This window comes from Lycium ferocissimum, unplaced genomic scaffold, assembly GCF_029784015.1.
Source record: "Lycium ferocissimum isolate CSIRO_LF1 unplaced genomic scaffold, AGI_CSIRO_Lferr_CH_V1 ctg8334, whole genome shotgun sequence".
Taxonomy (NCBI): domain Eukaryota; kingdom Viridiplantae; phylum Streptophyta; class Magnoliopsida; order Solanales; family Solanaceae; genus Lycium; species Lycium ferocissimum.
In genome coordinates, this window is record NW_026727209.1 from 7,423 (window position 1) to 26,364 (window position 18,942).

At 37.8% G+C, this 18,942-nt stretch overlaps 1 protein-coding gene and 1 non-coding gene across 3 annotated transcripts; one reads left to right on the forward strand and one right to left on the reverse strand.

Annotated features, from left to right (window-relative positions):
* The first annotated feature begins 2,831 nt into the window (after positions 1-2,831).
* Positions 2,832-2,938, forward strand: LOC132045872 (small nucleolar RNA R71). Its single transcript, XR_009412550.1, has one exon. It is a non-coding gene; the product is annotated as a small nucleolar RNA R71 (small nucleolar RNA).
* A 14,495-nt stretch (positions 2,939-17,433) lies between these two features.
* Positions 17,434-18,302, reverse strand: LOC132045869 (probable NAD(P)H dehydrogenase subunit CRR3, chloroplastic). 2 transcript variants are annotated; one of them, XM_059436448.1, is made up of 3 exons: positions 17,941-18,302; positions 17,713-17,852; positions 17,434-17,622 (listed from the first exon to the last, which is right to left on the reverse strand). In XM_059436448.1, exons 1-3 carry the CDS (start codon positions 18,180-18,182, stop codon positions 17,537-17,539), a joined length of 468 nt encoding a protein of 155 aa, XP_059292431.1. In that variant the 5' UTR covers positions 18,183-18,302; the 3' UTR covers positions 17,434-17,536. The 2 variants fall into 2 exon arrangements, with proteins under 2 accessions (XP_059292431.1, XP_059292430.1); XM_059436447.1 differs by having other exon boundaries at positions 17,434-17,630; positions 17,941-18,290.
* Between the last annotated feature and the right edge of the window lie 640 nt (positions 18,303-18,942).

Below are 18,942 nucleotides of genomic sequence, written 5' to 3' on the forward strand. Positions count from 1 at the left end.
ATTGGTCTCCTCGTATCTTCTTAAAACTCAACCTAGAAGGTCAAGACAATCATCAAAAGAATCACCAACCACGGAAAAATCATCCATGAAGGCCTCCAAGAAGTCCTCAACCATATCTGAGAAAATCGACATCATGCACCTCTGAAATGTAGTCGGTGCACAAAAGACCAAAGGGCATCCTGCTGAAAGCGAATGTCCCATAAGGACAAGTGAATGTCGTCTTCTCCTGTTCTTCCAGAGCAATATTAATTTGATTGTAGCCAGTATAACCGTCTAGGAAACAATAGTAAGACCTTCCAGCTAGCCGATCAAGCATCTAATCAACAAAAGGCATGGGGAAATGGTCCTTGCAAGTGGCAGAATTTAGCTTCCTATAATCCATGCAAACACGCCACGCAGTAACAATACGAGTCGAAATTAACTCATTTTTAGCATTAGGCACCACTGTGATAACTCTCTTCTTTGGAACGCATTGTACCGGGCATACCCACTTGTTGTCTAGTATAGGATATACAACTTCAGCATCTAACCATTTGATTATCTCCTTCTTTACTACCTCTTTCATAGGTGGATTCAATCTCCACTGGTGCTCAACACTTGGCGAACTATCTTCCTCAAGCTGAATTTTGTGCTCACATATGCCCGTGGGAATCCCTTGAATATCGGTGTTAGTCTAGCCTATAACACACCGGTACTCTCTCAATATCTCAAACAATTTCTTTATCTGTTGTTCATTCAGCAATGCAGACACAATAACTGGCAAAGTGTTATCCGGGCCAAGAAACTAGTACTTCAGATGTGCAGGAAGCTGCTTAAGTTCAAGGTTAGGTGGCTCAACCATGGATGGTAGTGCTGGAGGACTCGTTCTATTTTCAAGATCAAGATCTAGGTTCTTTGGGTGGTAAGAATAAGAATCGAACGCCACAATAATTCACACAGCCCCCCCCCCCCCCCCACACACACACACACACATATATATATATATATATAAAGAGCCTCTCCCGAACATTCTTCTTCTATTTTAAACTCCACAGCTTCATCAACAACATCAAAAGAATCAATCATAAAATACTCCCCATAAGCACTCTGTAGCTTCATCCCTTTACTTACCCGGAAAGTCACCTCCTCATCATTGACTCGTAATTTTATTTCATTCTTTCCGAATCCGCGCAGCCCTTCCCGTAGCAAGAAAAGGTCTCCCCAAAATAATGGGAATGTCTTGATCAACCCCCACCAAGAATCACAAAAATCCGCAAGGCAAACAAAAATCACCAACCCGCACAAGAACATCATCTACCACACCAACCGGCCTCTTAATAGATCTGTCTGCCATCTGCACTGGCATAGAAGTAGGTCTCGGCATTCCCAAACCCGATTGCTTATAGATAGCAAGAGGCATGAGATTTATGCTTGCCCCGTTATCGCATAAAGCGCGAGTAAAATCATGCTAACCAACCGAACATGGAATAGTAAAGGCCCCTAGATCCTCCTTCTTCTGAACATTGGTGGTGGATATAATAGAGCTAACACAGTGAGTCACACTAACAGTGCCATGCTTTACAGACCTCTTCTTTGTCAGCAATTCTTTCAAATACTTTGCAAATCCGGGCATCTCTTTGACAGCATCCATAAAAGGGATGTTCATGGAAAGTTGCTTCAACTTATCGTAGAACTTCTAACATTTAGCATCTTCAGTCCTCTTTACCAACCTTTGAGGAAAGGGAGGTGTGGCTTTCAATAATTGAGTCGAAGGACGAAGACCCCCTTTCACCGTTGACTTGCTAGTGTCATTGCTACCCTTCTGCTTTTCAGAACTTTATGGAACACCATCAACCTGCTTAATAATAGGAACTTTAGTTTGGACGCCATCTACAATTGTTGGCACATCAGGTTGTGCCTCTTCTTTTTCAGCAACTGACTCGAGATTCATCACCTTTTTTTCATCACTTTGGAGTATTTTACCACTCCGAGTATTGACAGCATATACACGTTCCACACCACCTCCCCCATTCTTCAGATTCGGAATAGTGTCACTAGGAAGTCCTCTGTTCTGTGAAGGGTGTTGTTCTCTAGAAATATCTCGCATCTGCGACTCGAGCTTCTGAATGGAAGCCGCGTGAGATCTTACTATTTTTGTCAGCCCCTTTAATGTTCTATCTGCTTTGTCTTAGTTGGCTAGTACCTTTTCAAGCATGCTCTCCACCCTAGAACTCCCTTGTTCAGTCGACTGCCCCTTTGGTGGAATATAGGGATTGGAACTCCTATTTCCAAAGTTATTATTATTGTTGTAGTTTCCCTGGTTCGAGCCACCATAGTTGTTGTTGTAATTTCCTTCTCCCTATTGAGGACTCCATTGATTTTGAGTCTGATTCTGATAGCCTCCTGGGTAATTCTGCCTCTGATAACCCCCTTGAGAGTTATTGATATAGTTAGCATCCTCATATTGCATAGGAGGCATTTCTTGATATGGACCCTCATGAACTTGGTACATTCCCTTGGGCATTCCCAGAATTTCTTCAACAACATTAACCTTCTTCGCTTCCTTTTTATCAAGTCTCTTGGTCAGCAAAGAAATATTGGTGGCTATCTGAGCTAAAGTTTGTTGAGTCTCTTGATTCTCCTTTACAAAATTCTGGATCGCTGGAGCTACATAAGCCACACTAGTACCACTCAAGTGTCATGCCTTATTGTGAGTAGTAAGCTTATCAAGCAATTGAGTGATACGAACATAAGTCTTATCCATAAAACACCCATTAGCTGCACTGTTAGCCACAACTTGTGTCATTGGATCTAGCCCTCTGTAGAACTTCTCCATCAATATATCATCCGTAAAACCATGGTTTGGAGACTTCTGCAGATATTCTTTAAACCTCTCCCATGCTTCAAATAATTGTTCCCCTGGTAGTTGCTTGAAGTCATAAATCTTATCACGAATTTTTTCTCTCTTGCTCGGAGGGAACCACTTTTTGAGAAATACAACAACCAGCTTTGCCCATGTATGAATAGTGTTATAGGGAAACTTTTCAAACAAAACTCTAGCTTCACCGACTAAAGAGTATTTGAAAACTCTTAGCTAAATAGCATCATCGGACACAACATGCTGCATATGTTGGGCACATATGCCTACAAAATTTTTCAAATGTTGGTGAGGGTCATCACCGGTGGAGTTCCAAAATTGGCCCTTAAGCTTGAGCAATTGGTAAATGGAGTGAATCTTGCAGTTTGCCACAGTAACCCGAGGTGGAACAATAGCAGAGGTAAATTCAATCTCATCAAACATATCAGCAAACGGGTTCTCAATCTCAACTGGTTGTTAATCTTGATTAACCTCCTGCACCCTGTTATTACCAGCAGCTCCACGTCTATTATTGTTATTGTTCTCCTGCAGATCACCTGGTTCACAGTAGACGGCAAACAAGGTGTGATGGAATAGAACAAGACTTTAAGCAAAGCATAAACTATTTAGTAATTTCAAAACTGTATTCCTCGGCAATGGCGCCAAAATTTGATACTCTCAAATTACACCTATTAAATGATGTAAAGCAGACAATGTCAAAATAGTAACCCAACTAGGTTGGAGTCGAATCCCACAGGGAATATGGTGTGAAAAGGTTACTAAAATTGCAGAGTACTTTCTTAAGATCTAATTTCTTATTTCGTTGGGTTTCTAGAAGATTGGTGGTTTATGACTAATTGCTACTAATTGATTTGGATTGTAATATATGGTAAAAGAAACCAAGGTTGTGTCCCCTTTCAGATAAAGTGTATGCTATGGTGATTGATCATGACATACTTCTAATGGATCGTTATTAGAATGCACTTAACTTGATACATGAATCCCTAATGTTTCCCAACAGTTAAAGATTATTTCTCTTTATGATTTTCCCAAATATAAAAGAGTGTTTATGAAGAATGGTTCATTCATGACAAGTAAATTCTTCTTAATCATAAGTGAATTTATTAAACAAGGGTTAAAGCCTTGAGTTCTTGTTATTTATTCCTACCAAACCCTACTCACTTTTCCAAGTTAAGCAAAGTTTATGGCTTTAATCAATTATGAATGAAGAACAAAGAATAAATAAACCCTAATTACGGCGAGGGTTACGGCCCGTGCAACTTCATATCAATGCCAAATCATGTAATTTCTATGCTCTTGTCCTTCAACTCCTCGACTTACCTAAAAAACAACAGAACACATCAAAACGACACATACTTGCTTAAAAATAAGTAAAACTTCTCGTAAAAAGATATCGCATGTGCCATAATTTCACGGCACATCAGTACCCCTCCACTCAAGTCTAGGAATCCCATGCATAGCTAAGGTGACTGTCTTGACGTGACAGTCCAAGATCGTGTGGTACAGGGACAACCAACTCATACCCAAAATAATATCAAAATCTACCATATCCAAGATCATCAAGTCTACTCACTTGTCATACCTTATAAAAGTAACTAAGCAAGACCGATAGACTCGATCAACCACAACAGAATTTCCAACCAGAGTAGACACATGAATAGGTACACCAAGACGATCACAAGTCAAATCCCGACCAACAAAATGATAAGTACACATATATGAATAAGTAGAACCGAGATCAAATAAGGTTGAAGCTGCTCAGTGACGAATAGAAATGTTACCTGAGATCATAGCATCAGAAGCCTCAGACTCAGTCCTACCCAGAAAAGCATAACACTGTGCACCACCATGGCCCCTCTGGCCAGACAGCACTCCTCCCTGAAAGACCTGGAAACCACCGCTACCTAACTAATGTCCACCCCTGGATGAGTGAGAACCACCGCGGCCTGAATGAGCACCGCTTCTCGCTAAAGAACCATCCCGACTAACAGAAGATGCCGGAGTCCTCAGGGTCTTAAATCGGGAACCCTGCTGAGTCCCACTCTAAATAGATTAGGTGCAATCTCTTATGATATGACTGGGGTAACCACAAACATAACAAGATCTGGGTGTTAGAGGCTGATGCACAGAAGTCGAGGAACCGGATGGACCACCTCGGTCAGCTGGTTGAGAGAAGGAACCTCCCTGAGACTGCCCGGCCCCATAACTGCTCTCTCTATATAGGCCACCAGAAGATGCCTACAAAGCCGACTGAATGGGACGGCTGGGGGCTGACTGATAGATCCTGAAAGGCTGACCTCCGCCTCTGTAATCAGAACCACTATACCCATTATTTTGACGAGGCCTCTTCTCACTAGACCCTCCAAATGATCAAGCCTTGGCAGACTCGACACTCACGGCATGATCCACAACTGCCTAGAAAGAATACCCCATGGCCACAAGCTGGAGACAAGCAATATGAAGTGGAAGCACAAGTCCACCAACAAACCTACGAACCCTCTCTGCCTCAGTCGAAATCAACTGGGTCGCATATCGAGCCAAAAATAGAAATCTAGCCTCATACTCTACCACAGATATCCCTCTCTGCTGCAAATAGGCGAACTCATCCCTGCACTGTTCCCTTAAAGTTCGCGTCACGTACTTCTCCAAGAAGGCCTGGTGAAACTATGCCTAGGTGAGTGGAGGTGCACCAATGGGTCTGCCCTCAATAAAACACCTCCACCAGGTCTTCGCGTCTCTGCAAAATCGAAAGGACACATAATCCATACCGTGAGACTCCACGATGTCCATCTTGTAAAGCAACTCATGCTTATCTATGATAAACTCGTAATCCTCGCTAGGGGTGCCAAAAAATTTTGGCGGCTCTATCTTCAAAAATTGGGTGATAAGATCCTGATCCCCAACTGTCAAAACCTGGGCTACTACTGTCCTAAGAACACCCCCCGGGGAGGGTATACCGTCAATACGTAAGGCTATGGCAGTAGTGGGCTGCATCCCCATAGTCTGCCCCTGCTCGCAGATTTAGTACTCCTGCTCTAGTCTTGGAACCACCACCAGGTGTAGTGGCACTGCCTACAGCATGTTGCCTATCGAGATGAAGAAATATCCTGGTCATGGTGTCCTAGAAAATTGGGTCAGACATGACCTCGGGATGGGTATAGGCTGGCCCCACACCTCCCCCGGCTGCCTGCTCCCTCGCTGGCTGTCGCTCTGGCACATGCTCTGGAGAAGCTGATCGTGCTTGACTCTGTCTAGCTGCAGGGGCCCTGCCCCTAGCCGGTGCAGCCCTACCGCCTCTAGCTTGGTCGCGAACTCTCGCATATCCTCGTCCTCTAGTGCCGGCCCCAGTAGCTGGCTCGAGCACCTCGTCCCCGCAATCATAGCTCGTGTTCTCATCATCTGTGAGAGAATAGGAATGAACCAGATACCAATTCAGAAATTCCATATACCAATTTGAATAAAGTAGCATAATAGAATGAAAGAATTTGAAGTTTCATAAATGTCTCATAGCATCTCGCAGGTAAATACGGAGCTCATCGTACCCATCCGCAAGACTCTACTAGACATGCTCTTGTACTTATAGACTAGATAACCTAGAGCTCTGATACCAACTTGTCACGTCCCAAATCGGGCAACGAGCGGGCACCTACCATTTCCCACCTCGGTAGGCGAATCCTTTCCCAAATCATTCATTCAACCGCAATAAAATAATCAAGACAACCAAAACATAAGTCTCAAACATAGATAATATAAGTCTCAAACGTAGATAACATAAGTCTCAAACGTAGATAATCATAAGAATAAGTGAATAATTGCGGAAAATAATACAACAATCCCAAGGAATCTGGTCTAAGGCAGTACAAGAGCCACTACTACAAATACTACAAATCTGAATATGAATACAAGTCTGAAAATGGAATACTGTCTCAGATTATCAAAATAAGACAAGTAATTAAGATGAGGCATTCGGGCTGCAGATCCGTCCATCTGCTCACCCTGGATGCTCATCAGTAAAGCCTCGAGAAATCAGCCACGAGGAGAGAAAGTCGACCCTGTCACGTACTCTACACTCATAAAAGAATGCAGTAAGGTAGCATCAGTACAAACGCTATATACTGGTAGGTATCATAGGCCGGCAACAGTTATCTAACATATATAAAGAAGAGACTGAAAGATAATCATGCTCACAATCTAGTATCAATCAACACAATCCAAAATAGTATCACAAGTCCAGAAATATCAACAAGCCGGATCATAGCCTATGGTGAAGCATCTAAACACAAGTCTCCCGAGTTTCCCACAATTTCTCAAGTAATCACGACTACCATTACGAGCCACGAATCCGATAAATAAGTGCAAATGAGATGATAATGATGAATGCATATGAAATGCAATGATACACACGCTCCATACGGAATACCTCCATGCCTCAATAGTCATGACCCATGGGGAAGCAGCGAAGTCCATGTACCTACTGCGTAACGTGCAACCCGATCCAAAATAAGTTTAACATATATGTTGCGGCACGCAACCCGATCCCATATAAGTAGAAAATATGTTGCGGCGCGCAACCCGATCCAAATGTATGAGTATTAATGCATGAATGATAACAATGTTAAGAGAATCTATCAATATCAATGGTGCCACACATGGACACATATCACAAGAATCTATCAATATCAACGGTGCCACACATGGACACATATCACAAGAACCTGTTAATATCAATAGTGCCACACATGGACACATATCAGAAGAATCTATCAATATCAATGGTGCCACACATGGACACATATCACAATAATCTATCAATATCAAGTCTAGTATCACAACCGTGGCAACAAGTCAATAGATCACAACAAGGCAACAAGCCACAATCAAACAACAAAACCAACCTAAGTAATCCATCCCAATTTCATACCCGAAGGCGTAACATGCTTTCTCCAACAATCACTAACTCTACTTATGCTTCGCTAACTGAAGTCTAACCATAAGCTAAATCGTAACCTACCTGGTAGCCGAGCAGGAGCCACGAACAATCACACCTTTCCCTTGCCCTTTTGTAGCACCTCCAAATACTCAAAGTCTATTCATAATTGAGTTCTAGATTAGAAATAAGGAAGAACAACACCCATATTGCTAAACTTATCCTTCGAATCAAAATCAACTATGGAGAAAGAGAAAATGGGGCCACAAGGGTAAAACGGGTATTTCGAAAGTGAAATATGCAATTCAACGTTCTAGGAGTTCAATCCTACTAACCAATTGCTAATATAACTCAAGAATTGGCTAATTTCGATATTCAAGTGAAAACCCCCAATTTGTGTATGAACCCTAATTTTAAATTTCCAGCATTCAAATTAATTAACATAAATGAAAGATTCAAGCCTATTAGCTATGAAATCATCAAATTCTATGATTAGATTAGTCAAATCCACCAACAATTTCCATTTAGAAAGACTAGAACTCATTTCATGAAATAATCAACAACACCCATCATTCCTCTTAGATTCTAATGGATTTCTAGCCTAGATTCAAGCTTAGCGAAGATAAGGTAATGAATTCTAGGTTAGGAGACTTACCAAAATAGAGAATCAGCCAAGAACCCTTCAATTCGCCTCAAAATTCTTTGGAAGTAATAAATGAAGTGATAGAGAGTTAATAAGGGTTTTATCCTAGCATTTAATGAATTCTGGAACACGCCACCTCGCTGCAGCGGTCACGAGTCCGCTACAGCGGGCTCGCTACTCTCATCCGCTGTGGCACCCCAATCGTAGCCCATCATCGCACTATAGCGGACTAAGACCTCACTATAGCGGGTCTTCTATAGCGGATCTGGCGCCGCTACAGCGGACAACTGACACTAGAATTTTGTCTGGTCTTTCACCAATCCAATCCCGAAACCTGACAATCACCCGAGACCTCCCAGATACAAACCAGACATACATTCATACATAAAAACACGCTACGAACTCACTCGCGGTCTCGAAATTCTCAACGGAAGTCTGTTTGACCGGGTCAACACTCAATGGCCAAATACAACCTTCTAACCAATAACCTGAAACATTCCCAAGTGCCTTGGGAACTGAACCAAATATCCCACCATTTCACAAAGGACCATCCGAACCTCTAAGAATCGATGGATTTTCAAAAAAGGTCTGCGTACCCAAGATTCAACTATTGGTCAAACGTTTTTCACTTTAAGGTTCAATTTCACAAAAGTCATCATAAATCTAGCCCAATCCCTCCAGGAACTGTACCACCCATCCCCGCGGGTTAAAATCGTACTAATAGGGCTCCAAAAAAGTCAACGGGGGTAAATGGGTCAAAAGTGCTATAATGGTCAAACAAATCGTTACAGTAGTTATACAAATATTCAGGATGCGACCCTGTTGGTATTGTCTGTTTGTAGGTAGGACTTGTCGATCTAAGTTGAGGGTCACCCCTCCAGAATTATATGTTCAGAGTGGTTCGCTCGTGTCGGGTGCCAGCCACGCCTCTCCAGATTTAGGGCGTGACAGGCCCGATCTGATGCCCAACTGCCCCCCCCCCCCTAAAAAAAAAAGGGGGCAGCATGCCCTCGAACCAATTGACCGGTCCCAGACTGATGGGGGTGGAGAAATGCTGCTGGTCTATGAATGTGCACGCTCCAGATCGGACAATAGACCCCGGATAAAAAAAATGTCCGGATTTGGGCGTGAGGGGTGATGAGAATATGCCACATCAGTGACGAACGAAAATCCTTGGCTCCTTATAAGGCTTGTATAATCCTCCTTTCTTTGAGCTAGCTTTTGGGGTGTGAGTTAGGCTCAATGCCTAATTTGACAGAAATCTATGCATGTAATTTGGAATGCAGGTGAGCCAGTTCGTCATCAAATGTTCCTTGCACATATATATGAATGTTTATTTGGGTCTAAAATTCATTAACTCATTTATGAAATACAATATATTAATTTTTCATAAAGTTTATATATTACGTGCCTTATTTGTTTTAGCTTTATTTCTCGGTTAGTATTTGTTTTTGTTTTTGTTTTTTACTTTTGTCTCCGAAGTTAAAATTGCAGAGACCTCAAGTACACTTTGTGTTGCTAAACAAATTAGCCTTGGTGGTTCAAAGCATTAATCTATTCAACGCAATAAATTCTTTGAATACACTTCATGATGGAGTCGACGATATTGCTTGTCGGGCATTTGAATGGATTAATTGTGGCTGGTGGGTAGGATACTTTCACAGTATGTATTGGAGATGATCTTTATTTGATGCAATCATGTTTGGAGAGGGGGGGGGGGGGGAGGAGAAAAAAATTAAGGGTTCAAACAATAGGTACATTGAGTAGCAAAGAAATGGATAGAAAATCATAGGAGGTGGTTGTGTGCATGAGATAGGAAAACATTAGAGCTTGATAGGAAATGGAAGGAGCAACTTAATGAGATCTGTGGATCATGTAGATATTTTGAAAAGTCTATCTCAAATATTGAAGAACATTAAGAAGATATATTGGATCTTGCTAATATGATGGTTCGGAAGAATCCTGAACTAATTTTGATGGGTTCTTGCGTTTTATTCAAATAAATTGAAGTATTAATCCTTACAATTTAGATCTCATATGCCACTTTTCGAATTATAGATAAAATACTGAATGAAAAAAGCAAACTCAAAATGTCATAGTAGGAACAATAATGTGTAAAGGGATGAAAATATAGATAGTGTGAGGCGTGAGACTAATAAAGGATGAGAAAAAGTCATGCTCTATATATATATATATATATATATATATATATATATTATGTAATTGAAATCTTAAACAATAAATCTAAGAATAAAAGAATTAAACAATTAAAAAATTTAAGCAACATATTTAAAATATAAAATTTAAATTCTCATGAAGGCATCTCATGTGGATCTTCGTCCTTTACTTGGCAGTACAGTGCAAATTATTATACACAAAGAATAGACTAATAAAGTGAGGTGTAGAAGTCAATCCAACATGTATATTGTGTGAAAGGGATATGAAGATTTCCTAATTACCAAAAAAATTAATTAAAATTTAAACCAGATTCAGTTTAAAACAAAAAGAAGAAAATGTAATTGCTTATCGCATGTAATATTAGAATAACAATTCTCATGTGGCGCTTTATGGGATAATGTTTAACAGGTTATGTAACAATATATTTAATTTTAGTTGAAAAATAATTTTTTATGATATTAGAAATATATATTCTATTAAAATAAATTTTTTGAATTTGAAGAACATGAAAAGAAAGTTTCATAAAGATTCAGGTTAAAAAATATTATCACAGATATATAGGTAAAGCCTAAATTCTATCAAATTTAGTTATGTTCGTTTATATATTAGATCACATATTAATATTCCAATATAAAATCTTAATGTAGATAAATTCATTACATAAATCCAGGTTTCAACCAAATTTATTATCTTATTATCTAAATTATTTAAAACTATCAAATATTATCTTAAAACTTTGATTACTGAAAAGAGTCAATATCATTAAAAAATCAAAATAAGGGAGATAAATATATCGCAAATTACTCAGGAGGTTAGTGTTAAGAAGGTAAAATTGAAAAGTATGACTAAAGGAGAGTAGATTAAGGATATTATGCCAAGTAACGAGCTAATAATGATAAAATGTGACATGACAATTTTTTTGAAAATATTAATAGGCAATATAATAAGATTAAGTATTAGCTTTTGAATTGTTGATGAAACATAATTTTTTTTTTATTGAATATTCTTTTTTTGGGAATTTGAATTCAAAGATTATTTTGAACTTGATGTGAAAGATAAAAACTATGTTCCTAGGTCAACAGATTAAGCAAACAAATGTATAAGTCAGCTATGATATAGAAAATTATTTTTTAATGTCATAATTTATTTTCTTAAAATATCTCAATTGGATATAATAAAATACATTATTTATTTTCATATCAAAACGTCTAAAGTAATTACAATCGTGATAGGATATTAAGTGTGCATTTATATTTTTAATACATACTTATATTTAAGTTCTACATAATTGATGACGTTAAATATAGTATATTAACAGTTATTTTTTAATATTTTACAAATTTATTGTTTTTAAATATGTCAGCGGAATATGATAAATTTATTTTTATATCAAACAAATAATATAATAATTTTCTACAGTTAGTTTCTTTTGATAACCGACCGCGCATCGCGTGGGTACTAATACTAGTTCATATAGATAAAGAAGCACGTGGAAGGACTTCGCATCGATGAATACTATATGGACATATGTACTTACTGCTCTATGATGCTGCTTCGATGCTTTTACAGCCTATACATTAGTTCCCCGAATGATCTTACCCTCATAAACGACTTAGAGCGACTATTTAGAGCGACTATTTCAATTCGATTCACCTTAGGTAAGGTACTACAACCCATTCATGGTAATCTTGGAAGCTATCGGTATGATTCACCTTAAGTGCGTGCCTATAATCCATTAACGATACTTGGAAACCATCCATATAATTCATCTGCAATAGGACCTATAACCCGTGGATGAACATCTGAAGCTATTCACATGATTCATCTTACATTACGATCTATAACCCAATAATAGTAACCTAGAAACTATCATCATGATTAATCTTAAGTAGGAACTATACCCCATCATCAGTCACCGGAAAACTATCAACATGATTCATCTTAAGTAACCGTCTATAATCTATTAACAGTAATTCATAAACTATCAATATGATTCAGCTTACACACGAACTACAACTCAACGATAAACACCTGAAAGTTATTAATATAATTCATCTTACGTAACAATCTATAACCCCTCAACAATACCTTGGAAGCCATCGATATCATTCATCTTAGGCAACGATCTATAACCCTTTAACTATACTTTAGAAACTCGATCCTAGGAATGGGATATCTTAATGAAATGTCGATTTGTACTTCCATGACATGGTTCTAATCCGACTCATGAAATCAATAACCTGGAACTGACGTACTTTGATAATCCTTACACTTTTAACGATGAGAATTAAACGATCCTTTATATGAATAAAAGGTCTATGACATATCACAATATCACCCGAATAATCTTATCCTCATAGAAGACTTGGAACATCTATTTTGATATGATTTATCTTAAGTGAAATACTATGATCCAATGATTATGACTCTGGAAGCTTGTTATAATTCATCTTAAATATGAACTATGAACTATAACTCCTCAAAGATCATCTGAGGCTATTGATATGATTCATCTTACAGAAAACACTATAAGACCATCACCATACTCTAGAAGTTTGATTCTACGAGTGGAACAACTAAATGGAGTATTGATACTTAAACACACAACGTAACTCAGAGTCGATTCCTAAGACCAATAATATGGAATTGGCATACCTTCATAACCTTTAGATGTTATAGCTCATACATAAGAAACATGGCCTACTTAGCACGATGAAAACTTCTAATCTTATCTCGAAAGTACGGGTCATTACAAGCAAGCTCCAAGAGACCTGGAGAGTTATTTACCTAATCCACCGTTGTTCGTGAAACCCTAAGATGGAGAACAGTTATTAGTCACATTGCAGTTTCAGAAGTATCGGTATGTACCATCTTGTCCAAGAAGACAAAGGTACACAAAATCTAATATATCATGTTAGTAAGACACTTTTAGACATAGAAATTAGAATACATACTTTGAAAAATTAGTCTTGGCACTAATAATAGTTTCCTGTAAGCTTAGGCCTTACTTTCAGTGTCACCCTATTTCTATTATCAAAACTTTCCCATTATAGAGTATCCTTCACAAGTCAAAACTCTTAGGATAACTCACCAAATGGGCCGTTGGGATAGCGACTATGATTTCCAGTTCAATTTTTCACACAAAACTGGACATGGATTAAAGATGATGCTATTAGTGCTGTTAAATAATTCTTTGTAACTGGAAAGCTACTCAGAGCTTATAGTTGCACTGTTGTTACCCTTGTGCCTAAAATTCCTACACTTCCTCGTGTTAAATACTATAGACCTATAGCATGTTGCACCAACCAAAGTCTTAACAAATAGGATTAAAAAGATTATTAGTCTTATAGTTAGTCCTTCACAGTCTGCATTCATTGAGCGTGGGAGTATCATTGATAATATACTCTTATTCATGAGGTGTTGAAAATGGTATTTCAAGAAAGGTCTTTCTTGTATATGTGTTATGCAGGTAGATCTTAGGAAGGCTTATGACTCCATTGAATTGAGCTTCTTGAAAAGCACGCTTGCACTGGGATTCCCATACAAATTTATCCTTTGGGTAATGGAGTGCATTTCTACTTTTTCTTATTCCTTGGCCTTAATTAATGGTGGTCTGTCCAAATCCTTTTAGGGAAAAAGATGGATTAGACTAGGATATCCTATGTACCCTAATCTCTTTGTGATTGCTATAGAATACCTCCAAAGGGAACTTTCATTATTAAAACTGCAAAAGGATTTCAAATTCCACCCAAGGTGAAAGAAAATGAGTGTAGTGCATAGCTATTTTGCAGATGATATGCTAATGTCTTGCAAAGCAGAATTAAAATCAATTCAATTATGCAAGGGGAAGTTCAGAGATTTTCAGTTGCTTCCGTTCTTGAGGCCAATATTCATAAGAGCTCTATATACATGTCTGGTGTTTCCCCAGCTTTGAAGCAAGATATACTAGCCATATTTGGCTACAGGGAGGGGAAAATTCCATTCAAGTACTTGGAAGTTCCTTTATCCTCTAAAAAGCTCACAATTTCTCAATGTTTGCCTTGAGTGGAGAAAGTTATAGAGAGGATCAGATATTGGTCAGCTAAGCCCTTGTCCTATGCTGGAAGAATTCAATTGATAAAATCAGTGATTTTTGATATTCGAACATGTTGAGCACAAATATTTGTTATACCGAAAAAGATATTCAAGATGATTGACAGCATTTGCAGAACATTCCTTTGGACAGGATCAACTATCACCTCAAGGAAATCTCGTCTCTTACGACAAGATGTGCTTACCAAGAGCTGTTGCAGGTCAGAACATACTAATCTTACAACATTGGAATCATGGTGTTATTCTGAAGCAACTTTGAGCTGTCAATGCAAAAAAAGGATTACGTATGGATCAAATGGCTGCATGAGTACTACATGAAGGGTGAGACCGTGGAAACTTGCACTATACCAGCAAATGTAACCTGGGTAATGAGGAAAAAACTGTAATCAAGGAAATACATGGTATAGGCAAGCTCCTCGCGGGGGTGACTTACTACAAGACTCAATTCTATGGCAATTCATGGCAAATTTCTATCAAGCTGCTTTATACTCACCTTATGCCACATTACCAAAAGGTAACCTGGAAGAGTATTTCACTTCACCAGAATATCCACCCTAGACACAAATTCATTTTATGGTTGGCTGCATGGAGGAAATTGACTACTGTTGATTGATTGCTTAGATTTGAAATTCATGTCCCAATGGATTGCGTGTTCTGTGATGCAGCAGTACAAACTATAGATCATTTATTGTTTTCTTGTCCCATTACTAATGGCTTGTGGAGCAGATTATTATTATGGTTGGGATTCTAAAGATCCATTGGGAGATGGCAGGAGGAGCTTCAATGGGCATGTAGGTGGGCAACGAAAAGGATTGGTAGAGGTGCAATTGTAAGCTGTGTTTTTGCTATGGTGGTGTGAGAAAGAAAAAAAACAATCTAAGATTCCAATCAAGTCACTTCCAGAATGACAAAACATGCAGAGAGATAGCAATCCCCATCCACATTAGAGGCAGAGGCTTGCAGAAATAGAAAACAGCACTGGATAGCTTGAACAGCATGCCATGAAGTTGCTGCTTTGTTTTTTTACCAATCTGTGCATTGTTGGTTGGTATTCTTTTCTTTTTTTTTCTTTCTGGTTTATCATGTATTTCGATGCAATTGAATTTTGATAGTTTCGGATAGACTAGGAAGTTGTCAACTGTTTACCTCAGATAGTTGTACGTTTTTATCTTAGAAATAGGTGGTCTGTTCCTATTTGGCTTTGTAAATATTATTTTGGTATCAATAAAATGTTCCTTTACCAAAAAATAATATAGACTGCATCTTTAACACTAGAGTCTACCACTATGCATTATTCCAATATTATGGGACCTCAGAGGGACACTTAAGCCTACAGATTACAACTCTGCTTCTCTTGTTTATTTATTTATTTCTGGGATCAGGAAAAGCCTCTTGGCACGACGTGCCTTAAGCCTTGTGGCACGTCATTCCAGACTTAATTTTGGCCTATGCGATCCTGCTTTGGTTCATCTAAGGGCATTTCTACACAATATAAATATACGAGAACACGATTTTGAGGTAACTCTTGACCTACGAAGAGCACGAGGATGACTAGAGTTTGGAGGTGAGGACCTTAAGAGTTTTACTTCAATCTTTCATTGTTTTTAACTTTTCACCTTTTTTGTATGAATTTTGAGTTGTTATTCATGATTATGAGTAATTAAACTCCTTTTCTAGGAGTTTGATAGAACTGTTACTTGTATTTTTATTTGATCTCGTTCTTCTTTATTGAAGTTTTATTATTTTTGTTTGTTTAATTGCATTTGATTGAGAATTAGTTGACAAGCCATTAACCATTCACGTCCTTTTATTCTTGAATTATCTCAGAGGATTTTTAGATTAGAGTTAGTTAAACAACATTCCAACCTATAGAGGGATCTAAGAGATAGATTAAAGGTGTCGACAAGGAATCCTCGACCCTTATTGCAATCTAGACGAGCCGTTAAAGTATCCATTTATGCTTGGGAGAGCGTTCTAAGAATTATCGTTAGATTTTCGAAAGGAACTAGTGATAACCCTATGTATTGTGATTGACAGACTATAATTAAACGTAAACTAAGTAGAGAGTGCCATTGGTTAGTGCGGTAATTGAAAAAATTATTATCCTAAGGTAATTGATAAATTTATTATCCTAAGTCTTTTACTCACCGAATGCTCTTTATTTAATTTGGTTAATTATTTGTTTAATTTAGTTAGTCATTTTAATTAATCTTTAATTGTTAGTTATAATATTCAGATTACAATCAACGTTTAACCTTTTATATTTGAATTGTTTGAGTGTTAGAAATTAAGGAAATCAATCAGCGAAAACTAACACAAGTCTTTGTGGATTTAAAGTAGATTTAATTGCAACAACCGCTTATCTTTTTTAGGACGAGTTTTGGACGTAAGCAATCATTTTCGACATGGATTTGTGAGAAACGTACACAATAGTGCAAAGAAATCGAATGTATGTAGAATCACAATTCTCAACGCATTCTCTTCACATTATACCAGAAATGAGAATTCTGCCAGAGGTAAAAGTGATTACTATTAGTAAATTATATGATTGGCGATAACCCTGTAATTTTTCCAATTTTATGGGACCTCAGAGGGACACTTCAGCATACAGATAACAATTCTGCTTCTCTTATAATTTTTTTAGTATTAGCTTCCACTACATTTTTTTCAATTTATTATTCAGTTGTTAAGCAGTCTATGGGCCAAATTTCCTCTTTATTTTTTGCAAAAAAAAAAAAAAAAAAGTAGTACTTGTATTATACTCCACTTATTTATAAAAACAAAAGTTGAAACAGATATGATAATTTTTTACAAAAGCAAGTCATCAAGAAGTAGGGTGCTAAATGGTAGGTTGACCAACCCAGAAGCCACTAGAAATGCAAGAATCCACATTGGTAGAATCCATTGAAACACAGCAACTAAAATCTGTTTTCCTGTGACAAAATTGTTGAGTACTTATTTAATACTAGAAGGAAGTAATAGTACTATGAGATTATAAAAGGGACTTTTAATTACCAGCAGAAGCAGATGTGTTTTCAGTTTTATCTATAAGCCATTCACCAGTTTGTCTTAGCTTCTTCTCCACATCCCCTTCATTCTCCCCAACTGAATTCGACAAAATTGAATCAAACAAAGTCTTGTTCTCCTTTGCATCCCTTAACAAACCAAAAAGAAAAATGAGCAAAAACTGTAGTATGTCTGATAAAGTAAGGGGGGGAGGGGGGTCTATTATATTGAGATTGCCTGGTGGTATCTCTGTCTCTGAAAATGCCAGCACCAATGGCTCTTTCAATCTCTGCAACTGAGAGTTGCCTTTGATTTTGCTTCTTCTTCTTCTTCTCAAGTGTTGTTTGGCTTTTGAGGGATAGAGGTTTTAACTTAGGAGGAACTAAAGGTGAAGGTGTAGGTGAAGGGTCTGTGGGTAGAGATGAAGATGCATGAAGTGTGTAAACCTTAGCCATGGAGATGCACTTCACTCCAACCATTTTGGACTATCTCTACACTTTTCTTCTTCTTCTTATCATATCTACACACTAGTACTTAAATATCTTTGGGAGCAAATCCTCCAAAATATCTGTTCTTTCTTGGGATAAGCCTGCTTCGCACTATTAGTGGCTTTTGTTTTTTTATATAAACTTTTACTTATTCACTGTACTAAAATTAGACGTTCATTTGTACTTGTGCAGATTGAAAAATATCTATTTACTCTTATTATTAAATAGTATTTCCAACTCATTTTTCAAAGAATGAGATGACTTATTAATAATTAGTGGTGATATAGTAAAATTATCATTTTTATTGCTTCTTAAGGAGTGTAAAAAATCAAACACGGATAAGTAAACATGGACGAAGGGAGTACTGCATATATTATTATTACTCCTCCCCCGGTTCAAAATAAGTGTCCACTTAATCTTTTTATTTTGGTTCAAAATAAAATATCCACTCACATAATCAAGAAGGCATTAATTATTGTCTTCCAAATTTACCCCTATTTAGATAAATGAGTTTTTATGTAATAAAAAAACTATATTGATTAGGTAGGATTTAATTAAGAGTAGTTTAATCAAAATACCTAATTGTTTTTTCTACGAGTTAATATTTTATTAAAGGATGTACGAAAAGCCAAGTAGACACTTCTTTTGACCCGGAAGGAGTATTGCATAATAGAGGGAATTCTGTGTACGATCCTGCTTGGGAAAACATTTTCCCAAGATACACCTTCAAGTAGAGAAACGGAAAATCCGA